Source organism: Chinchilla lanigera, unplaced genomic scaffold (assembly GCF_000276665.1).
Source record: "Chinchilla lanigera isolate Chin_1 unplaced genomic scaffold, ChiLan1.0 scaffold00100, whole genome shotgun sequence".
Classification (NCBI taxonomy): domain Eukaryota; kingdom Metazoa; phylum Chordata; class Mammalia; order Rodentia; family Chinchillidae; genus Chinchilla; species Chinchilla lanigera.
The window spans coordinates 2165293-2182388 of NW_004955501.1; the positions used below are offsets into that span (position 1 = coordinate 2165293).

Below are 17096 nucleotides of genomic sequence, written 5' to 3' on the forward strand. Positions count from 1 at the left end.
ACACACACACACACACATATTTGTATTTGTTGACTATCTTAAAGGTAGATGACATTTTGGGTGCTTTTTAAATTTAAAGCAATCTAATCAATAACATTTATTTGTGATTCACTGGGTGACTTAAAGAGCATAGCTCCTGATGTACGATAATATTGAATGGCTTTATATTTAAATACATTTATTTAAGTAAGCTTAAATTTTGTACTTACCTATAGTGCTTTGTTAATTTTTGGATTCAATTGGATTAATGATAGAGATCTGATGAATGTCTTTGACTGTATCACAAACTCATACATTAAATTCTTATACTCCTTGAATTTTGTTTCTAACCTGCTGTTGTCTTAATCTTGTAGTTCATGTCAGATTTTTTTTTTCTTGGCTCCACTCACTTCTCATTAAAATGTTCTTCCTCTTTGATAGATTTATTATTTGGGATCTGACTTTTAATTCTAATGTCTCATAAGGCTCTAGATGGATTCGGCCAATTAATGCTTTTGGATCTTTCTACCTTCTTAGTTAGTAGAGCTATCCTAATTGGGTTCCTAAAATCAGACTCATTATCTTGGCCAAGAACAGTATTCTGTAGACTGGAACCAGGGATGGAATTTGCCTTAATCATACTTTCTTTTGTAGTTACAGCATTCTCTAGATTTCCAGAAGAGAGAAATATTAGTTAACTGAAAGGTAAATTGTGTACTTCTTATGTAACTAGTTAGAAATCATTAGAAAATGACTCTTCTGTCAGTGACATTAAAAACAAACTCTGATGCATTAGCTGTCTATTTCCCCCATATTAATGTCATATGCTAGTGATATGCTATATTTTACCCTGTGGTTCTAGATTTACTGTGGTCCTAGATTTTTTGTTTGTTTGTTTTTTGAGACAGGGTCTTGCTATGTAGTCCAGGCTAGCCTTGAACTCACTGTGTAGCCCAGGCTAGCCTTAAACTCATGGCCATCCTCCTGCCTCAGCCTCCTGAGAACTGGGATTACAGGTGTATGCCACCACACCCAGCTGGTCCTGGGTATTGAACATAGGGCCTCACAAATGATAGGTGCTGTACACTGAACTGTATTACCATTCTTCATCATTTATTTTTACATTTGCTAATTATTAAGAGCCCTTTTCAGCTGCTGAGTACTAATGCTTAAATTCCTTAGACTAGAAAGAGAAGATGGTTCTCTCAAAAGGTTCATATAATCTCCTAAAGAGCTAGAAATGCCAATAAATCATCAAAATTATGTGGCAAATTGTTACAAAGCTAAAATTACTCTAAAAATAAAGTTCACTAATTTTAAAAATGTTAAAAGTAAGGATTTTGAATGAAATTTGTAATCTTCGTGTTTACAAAATAAAAGTACAAGTATACATACATAAAAATATGAGGTAATAAGTGCTACAGAATGGTATGTAAAAGTGGCATGAAAGTTTGAGACCTAATGCAGCCTAGATTTGAAGGCTAGAACTTTCTACTTTGGTCCATATGCAGTGAGGTATAGGGGATGAAACAGTATTGAAATATTGAAACAATATATTGAAGTGAGAAAGAACTGGTTTTGCAGAGAAGTAGAGCTTTGGGCTTTTTACAAGTAGAGTAATGAGAAAGAAGCAATGAGAGTTGAGATGGTAGTAGAGCATTAAAGTTTTCGGTGCCATTTTTTTTTCAGTCAAGTATTAGAAGTATAAAGTAATGGAGAAGAGAAAATGTAAAGGAAAAATGTGGCTAGAATGTTAGCAGTGTTTGTAGGTAAGACAATATGTAGGTAGCATTTTGGTTAGAGGCTGAGTATGACTATCATGGAGTTCTGTTTTTAGAGATTAATGTATAAAACTTCGAGAAACACTGATAAACAATGAAAATCCCCAAAGCTCTGTGGACATACCTTTCTTTTTGCTTTCATTTTCTTTTAGTCCAAGGAACATCTGTCTTGAGATTGATTGATCTATCGTGTGTGTGTGTGTGTGTGTGTGTGTGTGTGTCTTTTACTAGGAAGAGTTTGGAATTTTCTTGGTTGAATGCTATTTCTATCTTGGATACAGAGAATTTAAGTATGTAATCATTTGTATTATATTGAACATTTTTTCTCTTAATAACCTTAATTTGATATCACAAACATAAATAGCAGTCATAATACATTCTAACAAAATAGTAAGTGGAGTGTGTTCCTTCTGTATTAGATAGAGTACCACATAGAAAATCTTGAAAAATAGTTTCACAGTATAAATGTCATTGTAGTCATTGGTATGCTAAACAGATTTTGTGGTATACTGCCAGCACCTGCCTCTGTGTGTAATCCACTACTAAGTGGTTCTGTAAGAACCACTTTACCATTTAGGAATGGTAAAGAAGGCTTGAAATTATGACATTGTACTATATTTGTCTTTGTTATATTAGTGTTCATCTTGAGAGTTGTGTCTTCTGACTCCCATCAGGTTTCCTTCACTGTTGCTGCCCGTACAAAAATAACACCTTTGTTAGAATAGAACCTGTATTGATGTGCCATTACCACCCAGACTCCATAGATTACATCAGAGTTCATTCTTGGTGATGTATACCTTAAAAATTTTGATAAATATTTATCCGTCATTACAGTATCATTCAAAATAGCTCCACTGCCTTTAAAATCCTATGTATTCTGGCTGTCATCCTTCACATGCTCATTCTCCTGAATCCCTGGCAACCCTAGTTCTTTGTCTCTATAGTTTCACCTGTTTCAAAATATCATATACATGGATCATACAGTGTGCATCACTTACTGGTTTATTATAAAGGAGCTATGGTTTGTTTATGTTTGTGTGTATCCCCTAAGGGTTCATGTATTAGAAGCTTGTTCCTGTGTTTCAGTATTGAGGTGGAACATAGTGGGAGGTTCCTGAAAGTGGTGCCCTCAAAAGGGATAAAGTAGTTCTCATTGGACCCCAGTTATTCTTCGGTAAGTGAGTTATAAAAATAAGCCTGGCTTCTCACCTTCCTCCAGCTTCCTGTTTCACCATGTGATCTCTCTTCATGTGCTTCCGCTACTATGATACCATCTGCCCTAAGTGCTTTAACCAGAGCTGAGCTGATGTCAGCACAATGCCCTTTAACCTCCAGAACTGGAAGGTTCTGGAATAAACCTATTTTCTGTATAAATTCCCCAGCCTCAAGTGATTTTATTGTAGTAACAGTTAATGGATAGAGGCTGGAGATGTTGCTCAATGATAAAGCATAGCACAAGGGGAAAAAAGTTAAGGACATAATGAACATGATGGTATAAAGGTCCTGAGTGATGAACTTACGTCTCCATAGGCCTGTGATGTGTTACCCTGTTGGCACCTGGATTTGTTTACCAATCCAGAATCTCCATGAATCCTACTATATAGTTTTTATGGAGACTTCATTATTAAATAGGCATTATTGATCAAGTCATTGGCCATTGGTAATTAAGCTCTACATTCAACTCTTCTCCTCTTCCTGAATGTGTGGGGGTAGGAATGTTAAGTTTCAACTCTAGTCAGTTGGTTGCTTCCTTTCACAGCTTGTCCCATCCTGGGACTTAACTATAGGCTTTCAGTCATTCATCTCAGTAACATACAAAAAATGAGACCCCTTTCTCCAGTGATTTCAAGATCTTAAAAGTTCTTGTGTCAGGAATTTGGGATGAAGACCTAATAATATATATAATATTTCTTTTTATGTGTCATAAGATAAATTTATAATCTTACAATATCAAAATGATATTTGTGTGGGTCTGTTTCTGGGATTTCTATACTATTCCATTAATGTACTTGTTTATTTTGCTATACTTTCATGGTAAAATCTATTACTCTAAGTTTTATAGCGAGTCTTAAAGGTGGGTAGCTTCAGTCCTCTTTTCATCTCCTTCAGTATCATTGTGTTGGCTCTTCTCAGTCTTTTGCTTTTTGTAAGCTTTAGAATCATTTTGTATTAGCCACAAAATAACCTGCTTGGAAATTATTGGGATTGTGTTGAATCTATACATCAAATTGGGAAGAACTTCCCACAAGGCCTTGTTTGGATTCCCTAGCACTTGGGGCATGGGGTGAAGGGAAGAAAGAAAAGAATGAGGATATAGCATATAGCTCAGTGGTAAAATGCTTATCTACCATTGTATAAAGCCCTGGGTTTGGTCCCTAACCAAAAAGAAGGGGAAAAGAAAAATAAAAAGGATCATCCATCTGTAAAACATGGAATATTTTTCCATTTATTAATTCTTCACACATTTCTTTTTCTTTTGCTGTTTTCCTTGTAGAAATATTGTAAATATTTTGATTTATACACAAGTATTTTTTATTGTTTTGAATGCTAATTTAAATGGTATTGTGTTTTTAATTTCAAATTCTTTTGGTTCATTGCTGGTGTATAGGAAAGTGATAGATGTATATATTAGTTTTGTAGTTATCAGTCTTGCTATAATTACTTAATAGGTTTAGGAGTTGTTTTGAATTGTTGGGTCAATTTCAGATTTTTCATATAGACAACCATGTCTAGAAATAGAGACACCTTTATTTCTCCTTTCCCAATTTGTGTGCTTTTTATTGAGTGAGTTAGAAGGTACTTTCTCTTTGTGTAGTTGTCAGATGACTTTGAGAAGACTGATGTTAATTCTTTTTAACTTGTGTTTGGTGTACAATTTATCAGTAATATGATCTGGCCCATAGCTTTTCCTTATGGAGAGATATTTGGTAACTGATTCTTAGTCTTGTTATTGGTCTGTTCTTTTGTGTATTTCTGTTCATTGTGTGCATCTAAGTTAGGTAATGTATTAGCATAGTTGTTTACCATATTCTCTTATTTCTGTAAGGTCAGTAGTAATAGTCTCATTTTTGTTTCCAATTTTAGTTACTTGCATGTTCTTTCTTTTTTTAATAATCACTATTAAGATTTGTTAATTTTGTTGATCCTTTCAAAAATCAGCTTTTGGCTTTATTGATTATATTTTTTTGAAGTCTCTTATTTTCTCATTTCTGCTGTCTGCCTATCGGTTTAATTTGCTCTTTTTTTCTCCTTGCTTAAGGTATATAGTCAGTCCTTAATTTGAGATTTTCTTAAAAAAATATGGATATTTAGACCTATATTTTCTTGTGAGAATTGCTTTTGCTGTATTGTGTAAATTTTGGTGTATTTTTTTCTTTTTTGATTCATTGATAGTTAAAAGTGTGTTGTTTTATTCCTATTTGTGATTTTTTCCAGTTTTTCAATTTTTGACTTTTTATTTCATCATGATCAAAGAAGATACCTTATGATTTTAGTCTTTTAAAGTTTACTGATAATTTGTTTTCGGCCTAAAACATCTGTTTTGGAGAGCAGTCTATGTGTACGCGAGAAGAATGTGCATTCTATGGTTGAGAGGTATTTAATGTCTTTGGTCTACCTAGTTTACGTTGTTTTTCAAGTCCTCTGTTCCTTTGTTTATCTTTCGTGTACATGCTTTATGTTTTATTTAAGGTCAGAAATTAAAATTACCAACTATACTATTTTTCCCTATCTGTGGTTTTACTTTATGTAGTTTCACTTACTCGTGGTCAACTATTGTCTGAAAGTATTGTATTAAATTGAATATTCCAGTAATAACTATTAATTTTAAATTGTATGCTATTCAGAGTAGCATAATAGAAATCTCTCATTATTCCACTTGGTACATGAATTGTCCTTTTGTCCCATGTGTCTACACTGTATGCAGTACTCGCCCATTAACTACTTAAATGGCTGTTTCCATTCTGAGATTGCTAGTCACGGTATCTCAGTGCTTGTGAACAAGTTGCCCTTATTTTACTTTATAATAGCCCCAAAGTGCAAGAGCAGTGATATGGGCAATTTGGATATGTCAAAGAGAAATTGTAAGTTGCTTCTTTTAAGTGCAACAATAGGGGGTCTCAATAAGGAAAGAAAAATATCACATGTTGAGGTTGCTAAGATCGGGTGTATATTATGAGGTTTTATACTATACATTCCCCGAATCCACTTGGGGTCTTAGACTATATGCCTTGTGGATGAGAGGTGGGCTAATGTATTATTGTAGCACTGTCTAATTCTTTCAGTTGTGTCTTTAACTCTGTAATTTTTTCTTTTCTTTTCTTTTTTTTTTTTTTTTGGTACTAGGAATCGAATCAATAACCTCATGCTTGCCAGGCAGGTGCTGTGCCACTGAGCTATATCCCTGGCTAAATCTATAATATTTTATATATTTTGAGACATTGCTGTTAGTGAATATGTTTTTATGATTCTTTGTCTAATGAATTGTCTTCTTTTTTCACCCCCAAAATCTCCTGTACTTTTTTTCTATGTTTCTTTTTTGCTTTAAAATCTGTGTTGTCTGATACTAGGAAAGCCATTCCAGCTCTCTTGTTTACTATTTACATAGAATATCCTTTTTCATCTTCATGCTTTCAACCTAGTAGAATCCAGAACAAGTTTCTTACAGACAGCATATAATTGAATCACTTGAAAAAAAGGCATTTTTAAAGCTGGGTGTGGTGTTAATTCTAGTGCTAGGGGAAACTGAGGTATAAGGCTCCAAAGTTTGAGCCCTGCCGGGAAACATGGCAATTTAGTGAGGCCCTGTCTCAAAATAAAAAGGCCACAGTGAGGTCATGTTTCCAGGTTATTAAATCAGTACTCTTTGACAGATTTCCTTAATTAAGGAACTGAAACCAGAAGGAGGGAAAGATCTCTTGGTTCTTAGCCAAGAAATTACTTCAGTAGCCACTTAAAGGTCTACCTAAATCTTTAACTGTCTACTTTTACAGACCTCAACAATCCCCTAGTGAAGTGTGCCTCTTTCAGGCTTCTCTGAATTCATCTAGCCCTATATATGGAATTCGTACCTTTGATTTCCAGTATATATGGTAGTCCTTGAAAGCTCTGATTCCCTAACAGATCTTCCTATTCATATTATATTTACAGGGTTTTTTATCTTCACTCATGTCATAGGCTACTCTCGCTCTGTGCAGCTATAGCATATTGAAGTTCTTTTAACAAATCTGTCTGAGAAGCACTTCAAGAAATATACTACTATCATTTTTGAGAACAATGTTCATGTTGCCTTTTGTTGTACCAGAAAGCTGCACTGTGAATTTCATCTGCTTTCCTCAGTGATGCTGGTGAGTTAGGAAATCAGGGATGGAGTATAGAGAAGAAAAATGATACTTTGATTTCTTACCAAACTTAGTAACTTTTTGCTTTGGTAGGCACTCCTCTCATTGTGAAAATTTTTGTTATATTTAAGATTTCTGTGTAAGTTGATTTTTGTTGGGTTTTGCCAATTTAAGAATTACTTCATTGTAGGAGCTGATTCTAGGAGCTTCGAACTGTGCCGTTTTCCATGTTGTTAATGTTCCATTTTTCATATTGTTATCACTTGTTATATAATTTAGGGCTGACTTATTTTCTCTCAACATATTTTTAAGTTTTCCAGCATTTTAAAGATGTGACTACACTGTCTTCTAGTTTACATAGTTGTCAACAGGAAGTCTAATTCAAACTTTTTTCCATTATTTCTTTTTTTTTTTTTTTTTCCATTATTTCTTAACACATTCTTCTGCCTTATACTTTTTTTCTCTGTCTGAAATTCCAGTTATACCTTTGATTTTGTAATATGATCTATTTTGGATACTCAGTTTTGTCTTCCTGTGTTCCTTTTTTTAAAAAAAGCTTTATTTTCCAAAGCAGTTTTTTTCCACAGTAAATTTGAGAAGAAAGTGCAGAATTTTGTTTAACTCATCATCCTTACACATGCCTAACCCTCTTCCACTCTAAATATGTTGCACTGGAATATGGTATATTTCTTACAATTGATGAATCTACATTGGCTTGCCATTTCCACCCAAAGTCTGTATAATGTTACAGGACACTCTTGATGTTGTGTATCCTATGGGTTTTGATAAACATATGACATAAATCCATTCTTACAGCATCATTTAGAACAGTTTTACTGCCCTAAAAATCCTTTGTGCTCTGCCAGTTTTCCTTCCCATCCCCCAGCCCCTGACAATTACTGATGTTTTTGTGGTTTTCATAGGTATAGCTTTGGATATAGTTGGAATGATCAAATATGTAATATTTTCAGATTAGCTTCTTTCACTTAGTAATGTGCTTTTAAAAGTTCCTCGATGTCACTTCATGGCTTGATAGCTCATTGCCTTTGAATACCAAATAATACTCTGTTGTCTGGATATACCACAGTTTGTCCCTTCATTTAATGAAGGACATCTTGGTTGCTTTTAAATTTTGGGAGTTATGGTTAAAATTACGGCAATCATCCTTGGGAAGGATTCTTTATGGATATGTTCTCAATTTACTTGGGTAAATACCAAGAACTGCATTCACTAATAGTGTTGATTGATTGTAGTTTATGTATTCTGGCATATTTTATAATAATTTTCTTTTTTTAATTAACAGGATCGCCTTTAAGGTTGTTTCAGAAGTTTGAGTTGTACAGAATTGCATTATTTTGCTGTATTGTGGAACGTCTCCAACAATGATTACTTCAGAGTTACCAGTGTTACAGTAAGTATTGAAATTTTTTAAAGGAAAAAATGCACATATTTATCACAATGATGTCTTTGATTAGATATCAGCTGTATTCTCTGATATTGAGATGGTATATTTGAAATCGAAGCATTAAGGTCTTTAATTGCCATATCCAGCCATGCCTCTTCTGTTGGAATGTCAGCATGTTTTCTAATACTGAATTTAAAAAGGTATTGTTCTGCTATTCAGGGTTCAGCAAATTATCACCTGAAAGCCAAATCTGGCATGCTGTTTTTATAAATAATGTGTTATTGGATCAGAGCTGTAATTGTTCCTTTATATAGTCATAATGGCTGCTTTGTGCTGCAAACTGATAGTGATTGAATTTGTCTAGAAAGCCTAAAATAGTTAGTTTGACCATTTTGAAGAAAAAAATTCGTTGACCTCCATTCTGTATCTCCTTGTTTTTGCCCTGTCCTTGCTCTTTTAGCTTGTTCATTAAGACTTTTTCCCTGAGACTGAGATTGGTGAGCCATTCTGGTTAGTAGAAATAATTTTAGGAGACTACCATTTGGTATTTTTGGTGGCATATCATTAGCTTTGTTGGATTTGTAGTACAGATTGAGAAGTGGAACTTATTTTTGAATTCTCTGGAAAATATGGTCATAGTAATAGCAGATATAGTACCATTATAGCTTTTACAAAGATGCAAATTAGGAATCTATATACTTTTAATCCTATAGATAATGATGGTTTAGCTATAATGAAAGTGATTAATAATAGCTTAAGCAATTACTTACGTTGTTACTGCCATACTTAATTTATATATCTCTTTTCTAAGAGTCAGGGTCTGACTATTCTCTGGCTTTTTCCCCTCATAAAAAGCTTTCCAAATTTCTTTACCTGCTTCAAAGACCATCATATTGTCCTCTCTTCTTTCTTTCAAATATTGGAGGTACATTTTAAGTCTTTTCTATCTTAAGTTACCTCACTCCCCTGTACTCTCTAACTTGAACGTAATGAGTTTAGAGTCTCTAAATAATTTCCTTCCTCCAGCCCACCTCTCTGCAATGTACTTTTGCCTTACCCATCCAACTCACTATTTATGTCTTAGTTGAAGTATCCTGGATCTGGCAAAGCTCCTCTAAACCCTCGGAGTTGGGGTAGATACCCTTTTGTGGTTCTACATTTCATACATACTTTTCTTAGTAGCATGATGTTCCCCCTCCATGGCTCTGACTCACTTACTAAACTATATAAGTTTGTCTTATTTTTGTATAATCTACTCCTAGCCCACTGGTTGTTAGCATTAGTGATATAATATGAAACAGAGGTTGGTGTGTAAATTGTGCTTATATTTATGAATTAATTTTTTTATTAGTACCTTGTTTGTAACTGGTGGTGATCTGGGATCTGGGTAAATGGGCTCTGATTTATATTCTTCACCTAGAAATGGTATCTTGGTCCAATTGAGAACTTAATATGGTTTTATGAAGGTATATGGTTTTTTGGGGAATTTTGTGGATATGTTTGCATATATTATCTTTCTTAATCCATCTCTCCATTATGTTATGTATTGTGTTATGTATTCGAGCATAGCTTTCCTTGACTATGACAAAATGTGAGGCAATCAATTTACGAGGAGAATAGGTTTATTTTGGATTACAGTTTCAGAGGCTCCAGTCCATTATCAGTTGGCTGCACTACTTTGTACCTTCGGCAAAGTTGTATATCATAGTGTGGGGATCCTTAGAGTGACCTGCTCACCACATGGTGTTTTTGATCCTCTATAATAATGTTGCTTTGATTCTATATGATAATGATGAAGAAGCAGAGAGAGAGAGAGAGAGAGAGAGAGAGAGAGAAAGGGACTAGAATCCAATACTGCCTTCAAAGGCCAGCCTTTAGCAACCTAACTTCCCACTAGCCTTCACCTCTTAAAGGTTCTACCACTTTTCATCTGTTACTGGGCTGTTGACCAAGCCTGTGCTCTTTTAGGGGACATTTACCCAAACCACAGCATTCTGACCCTGGCCTCTGAAGGCTCATGTCTGTCTTACAGTACAAAATGCATATAGTCTTTCTCCAAGAGTTTTCAAGTATACCATGCTAGCATTACTCAATAGTCCAAATCCAGTCTCCTTTGAGAATCAAGGTAGACTCAGCTATAAACCACTGTAAAAATAAAAAACAAAACAAAACAAGTTTTCATATTTCAAAGAGGCAGCATGGGAGAGGTATTCCTATTCCCAAAGGCAGGAGTAGGAAAATAGTAAGGAGGAATTGGATCAAAGCAAAACCAGAACTCAGCAGGGAAAACATTTAACATGTTCACAACAGGATGTAATTTATGTGTTTTGCTGCCAGGCAGCTCTGAACTACTGATCATTCAAGCTGTCAGGAATGTGTTAAGTTCTATAGCTTTGTATCCAGGAGCACACATACAAGTTGGCATGATGTGAGCTCCAGAGGGCTTGGGCAGCACTGTGTCTATGGCCTGACTGGCTGTAGCCTACATGTCCACTCTTTCTCACTAATTCTGTTTGCTCCCTGTGGCTTTCCTGGGCAAGTATTATTTCTGCTATCTCTATCTTGCAGGCTCTCCATTGCAGCTTCAGGTTTACTCTCAAAGCTTCATACAGTGCCCAACTACAATGCCTCCGCACACTACATGGGCTCCTAGGCCTTCCTTTGAAATATTGGTGGAAGTTTTCATCACTCCATAACTCTGTATACCTGCAAATCAGAATCATGTGGATGACACCAAGGTCTGGCATCAGTGTAAAGTGTGCCATGGTTGGCTCAAACCAATGGCCACAGTGGCTTCTGAGTGCCTCGAAGACTGAACAGGAGGAAAGGAATCCCTTGGAAACAATTCATGGGTGGCCCTGTGTGAACAGGACACCTAGGGTTCTTCTCAAATGAAAGTCTTTGAAGGAGTTTACATCTGTGAGCCTGCAGTTAGTAGGTCTTACTGGTTCTTGAGATGCCTTCAAGGTATTTTTACTATTGTTCCAGTGCAAAACACTTGGTTTCTTTTTAATGGCATTAGCAATTGCAACCATACCTCCTTGGCAGCACCTTTTAGGTACTTCCTTTTGGCCATATTCTTGAAATTTCAAATCTTGCCACTCTGCTTTTTTGTACCCAGTTATTACCATACATCTGACTGAAAGCAGCCAGCAGTGTTGCTGCCAGAGTGACTTGCTACCTTGAAATTTGCCCTGCCAGATAACCTAGTCTATTTATTACTTTTAAGCTCAGCCTTCCTCAAAGTCTCAGGGAATATATTAAAGGAAGCCAAATTATTTGCCATGGTATAACGGTGCTGTTCTGTAGTCCAGTTTCCCAATAGAATCTGCATTTTCATCTCATACCTCATGAGCATAATCTTGCCTGTTCACATTTCTTTCAGCGTTGTGTTCTTATGAATCCTCTTAAGAATTGCCTCCTAAGCTCCCTTTACAGCACTCTTAAGCTTTCTCCATCCTGTTTCTCTAAACTTCCAAATTCCTTCTTCAATTCAATTACAAAGGTGTCTGAATCGCATTGTTAGGAATAGTCAAAATATGTGTATATAGATTTCTGATGCTGTAAAAAACATGTTTTTGGCTCATAAGTTTAGAGGTTTCAGTTCATGGTTGGCTTTGATCTTTTTGGGTCACTGCTAAGACTGCATTGTGGAGACAGTGAGTTGGGGGAACAAGCTGTTTAGCTCTTGGCAGCTGGGAAGCAGAGAGAAGGATGAGGAGACCAGAGTGCTACTATCCCTTTCAAGGGCACCTCTCTCAAGTGCCTCCCACTAGGTTCTACATCTTGTAAGTTTTGCCGCTTCCTAATATCACCACAGGCTAGCTACTAAGCCTTTAACAAATGGGCCTTTGAGGGACACTTACACAAATCATAGTATCTGTATTCATTGTAGAGAAAGGAAACTTCAATTTTTGTTATCTTTAAAGTGAAGATAATACACTAGACATTGATTTCTATGGTTGCCTTTAAAACAAAAGCAAAATATTATGAACTAGATATTTTAAGTGATCGGTTCAGTTAAGGTTTTTAAAATGTAGACATGAGAAAGGCCACTCTAGTGATTGAACTTATTATTTCTTGGCTGATTTACTTAATTGCTAGTGGATTTTTTTTTACCTTAGTGCTGTTGCTATTAAGAATTGTCAAAATATTATCATGTACTGCATGTTGGTAGTCCATAAGTGTGCTAGATTTAGAATAGCTGTAACATTAGTATATATAGTTTTATATATATATAAATATATATAGTAGAATATATATAGTAGAAATATATATATAGTAGAATAACTCATTATTTGTCGCCATTAAACTTATGAAGGTAGATGTTAGTTTAAAAATCACAAATGCATAGTTTTAAATTTCCATTGGTGCTGTGAAGGAAAAGTCAAGCATATTGTTAGAATTTTCATGCATGCTTTTATTCAATATACTTTTATAAGGATGGGGTAGTGGAATTGAGAGGTCTGAAGTGGGAAATGAATATAGGAAATGAAGAAGGAAGTGCAGGGTATTATTCCAGACTGAGGAAATGCCATATACAAAGTTTAAGATAGGAGGGAAGCATGTTATATTTGAAGCTCTGAAGTAAAGTCTTCTTTTCCCCCAGTTATTTTTTTTTTTGGTGGTGGCGGTAGGGTAAGGAATGATGTGAGAAGGCTTCTAGATAGAGAGGAACAGTATCATATTGTTACCTGCTAAGTTATATTTGGAAATATGTTGTTCTGTCTCCTCTGCACTGGGAAGTAATGATGAGGTTTCAACATGAGAGAGAGAAGATAAGAATATATAGTATAATATAATATAATATATAATATAATATATACTAAAATTATATATAAAATTTGAAAATAACTTTGAGTCCAGTATAGTGATTACATTGGAAGGGCCAACATAAGAAGACCAATTAAGAGGAGGCTTTTGCAGTATATTGGCTAGTAGTGATAAATTGAACTAAACTGATTTAAATAGAAGTGAAGACAAGTAAACAGAATTTTCAGAGTTTCACAAAGGGAGAAAAATCATTTTTATAAGATCTGATCTCATTTTTTGTTCATTTTTGTTTTTGGTTTTTTGGGCTTTTTTTGAGCCAGGGTCTCACTCTGTAATTCAGGTTGGCTTTGAACTCATTATGTAACCCAAGCTGGTTTCAGATTCTGAGGAGGCTGGTTTCAAACTCTGAGACCCTGTCTCTTTAAAATTTGAAATATATATTTCAGTATGCAGCATGTATAGAAGTCTAAATATTTATGGCATTACCAGTTCAAAGTGTTAATGGCATTCCATAAATTAGAATTCAGAGTTAGAGATTAAATGCAGCTTTTCCTTGTGTTGTTGTTACCTTTTCATTGCTTAAAACAAATACTTTTATATATCCTAATAAATGAACCCCAATAGGAGTATACTAGCTATTTGCTGACAATAATTCTTGCCTTTTAGGCTGTTTGCAGTGGGAGAATTATTAAAGATACCATACTTTAGTGGGAGTTTTTTTTCAGTAAGCTATATTGCTTAAGCACATGTTAGTTTCAGTTATGGGTCACTTATTATATGCTGGAACTGGTTTGCTCTTGAGGTTGCCTAGAGATACCTGAAAGTATCAAAAGCAGTAGTGGATTTTGTCTACATGCAATACATAAAAGCGTAATTTGCATTCTGCTATCCTACCATTGCAGGAGAAATTCTCATTCACCTTGAAATGTACTGGACTTTTCCATTTACTCAGTGTGTGACTGGACAAATTTATTAGCCCATTTCTTCATCTGTAAAATCAGGACAATAATATATTTCTTTCAAATTATATATGGTTCTATAAACTGACACACAGTATATGTTAAACATGATTTATTTGGCCTGTAGTGATGTGCAGACGCAATATGATTTACTTTTCTTCCTGAGAGACAAATAAGAGTGACTTGATCAAGGATGGATAAACTACTATGAGGGTCTCAGATGTTTGTGTAAATTTGTTATTGAAACATGGCCACACCTATTCATTTATGTATTGTCTATGGCTGTCTTATGCAATCATACGAGTTTGGAGAAGTAGTTACAAGACATTAAGACTTAGCTGGGTGTTGTGGTGCACACCCTGGGAGTTCAGGCCAGCCTGGGCTACAAAGTGAGTTCAAAGCCAACCCAAACTGCATAGTGAAACCTTGACACAAAAAGACCCTTCCCCCTCAAGAAAAAGAAAGAAAGAAAGAAAAACATATGAAGACTTAGAAGTCCTTTTGGAAAAAAATTTACTGACCCCTAGATATTACTTAAAATATTATTTTCAGTTTTAAATATGAAATTACCTTTAAAGATTGAAAATGGGAGAATTATATGATAAGATTAATCCTGGCAGTGGTGTGTACAGTGGCTTGGAGAGGGGAGAACATAGAACGAGGGAGATAACATAAAACAATCTAAATTGAGATTGTTTTGGGGATTCATGCTCATGGAAAGAGTGACAGACAGATTATTATACTAAAACGGATAATTGAGGAAGCCTTGTGTTAGCAGAAGACATAGGGGAAAAATGACACAGTACTATAAATCTGAATAATAGAATAATTGTGATGATAATGAACTTGTATAGTAATTTAAAATACATTGATGAATTAACTTTTTGCATGCTTATATCTGGTAATCTGAACAACTGATTTGAAGACAACAGTATGCAGTGTAACAACCATTGTTGAATTCCAACCATCTTGTTTAGTGAAGCTCTGTATCGTTTCTAATGTTTTCTAAAGTTACATTTTATTCTCTTTAATTGTTTGATCAATCTTGCATTCTTACACCTGATAATCTGAGCAACTTCATTGAAGATAACAGTATGTGATACAACAACCATTGTTAATTTCCTATCATCTTGTTTTGAAATTCAGTATTGTTTTTGTGTTTCGTTTTTGTCTTTGTTATTTTTTACTGGTTTTTTTCTCTTTAAAATAAAAAAAAAGTAAAACAAGAATCAGTGCTATTTCTCTAAACAGCCAGAAGTAAGTCACTTAAAATTGTTAATTTATATTAATTGTACCAGTTAATGGGGATCACATTGATAGTTCCATACATGCATACATCATTTATTCATCATGACCTTTTACTCTTCCTCTGTCTTCAACACCCCCACCCCCACCCCCTTTAAACCTAATTTTAGGTGAGGTATTTGATAAATTTGAGGTGACTTTCAAAGAAACAGGTCACACATGCAAGTTAATAATATCAAATTAGAGATCTGGAATGTCATCAGGTCTACTGATAAAAGGTTTTGAAGTCATTTGTATAGAAAGTTACATATCATTAGGCATGGTGGCACATGCCTGTAATTCCAGCACTCAGGAGGCTGAGGCAGGAGGATTGCCCTGAATTTGAGTTAGAGGGCAGGCAGGACTATATAGTGAGACCCTATCTCAAAAAACCAAAACAAAACAAGTTGGATTTTAAGTATAAGAAATATGCAAAGGAGAATAAAGGGAGAAGAGCAAACACTAAACATTGATCTTTAAGGAATTAAGACAGACAACAAGACTAAGAAGAGCTTTAATGAAGGAGACTGAGAAATAATAGATTGTAAATTGGGCTTTATATTTGCTGTATATTCTTGTTGACCCACTCCGGGAGGCCTAAAGGAGATTATTGTGGGTGAGGTCCCAGGTTAAAGAATGTACATGTGCAAGACATCAGCAACAACAGTAGACAGCATGAAGCAGAGCAGAGCACAAGAGCCATCTGCATCTTTGCTGCATAATATTTGTACCTGTTGTTAGCTGTGTACATTCTTGTATAGTGCTGTAACCTGCGCATGTGTCTTTACCTGTCCTAAGTCATGGTTATATAACTGTATACCACTCTGCACCTTTGCTACACAGCTGGGTCATGTCCTCAGACACCCCTGAGCTTTGAAACGGTCTGAGTAGTTCTCCACATCCCACCCCCTCTAAGGTTAAGGGGTATATAAATGTAACATTTTACATGTAACAGGGCACAAGTACTTCCTCTTGTAATAGTTCACAAATCAAGAACCATGTAGTTTTGCAAAACAACCTTTTTTAATCTGGGAAGTTTTATTCATAAGCAACATCAAAGCTTGGCACATTTAAGGCCTGGTCTATATATTGAGCAAAGGCTTCAACCCAAAGGGTTAAGTCTGTGGTCTCTGCCCCTGGTCAGACACTGTTTGTAGCCGCATCCTATACATAACACGCTATTCCTAGCAGTTTATTCCTAGCATCCTATACATAACACGCTATTCCTAGCATATGCAGCACTCAATTTTCCTGGTCAGATGCTATTCCTAACAGCCAGCCATTGTAAAGCCTGGTCAAGGCATCTGCTAAGTCATTTCCTGGTATGAGGAGGGGCTTTTTGGCTTCATTCCCATAAGTCATGACATAGGTAGGCGCTGTACAAGGGACAGTGCCCTATCTGTTACTCCTGAGCTTACTACCCAAGCCAGCAACCAGAGTGTCAGCCCCCTAAAGATGGCCCAACTGTCTGTGCATACATATAGGGGGTCTTCTTCATGAGAATCACAAGTAATCACACCGCTCACAATTCTGCCCATTGGCTTGACCTGCCTGTTTTGGTTCCAAACCAGAGTAC

The 17096-nt window shown here is 35.4% G+C and overlaps 1 protein-coding gene across 1 annotated transcript in view; it reads left to right on the top strand.

Moving 5' to 3' along the window:
* Window positions 1–17096, top strand: part of Stag1 (stromal antigen 1) — a gene marked incomplete in the record, with an annotated part of 394726 nt that overhangs the window by 94679 nt on the left and 282951 nt on the right. Inside the window, 1 exon segment of the mRNA XM_013505748.1 lies at window positions 8403–8510. Within this exon segment, the coding sequence (XP_013361202.1) occupies window positions 8482–8510 (29 nt within the window).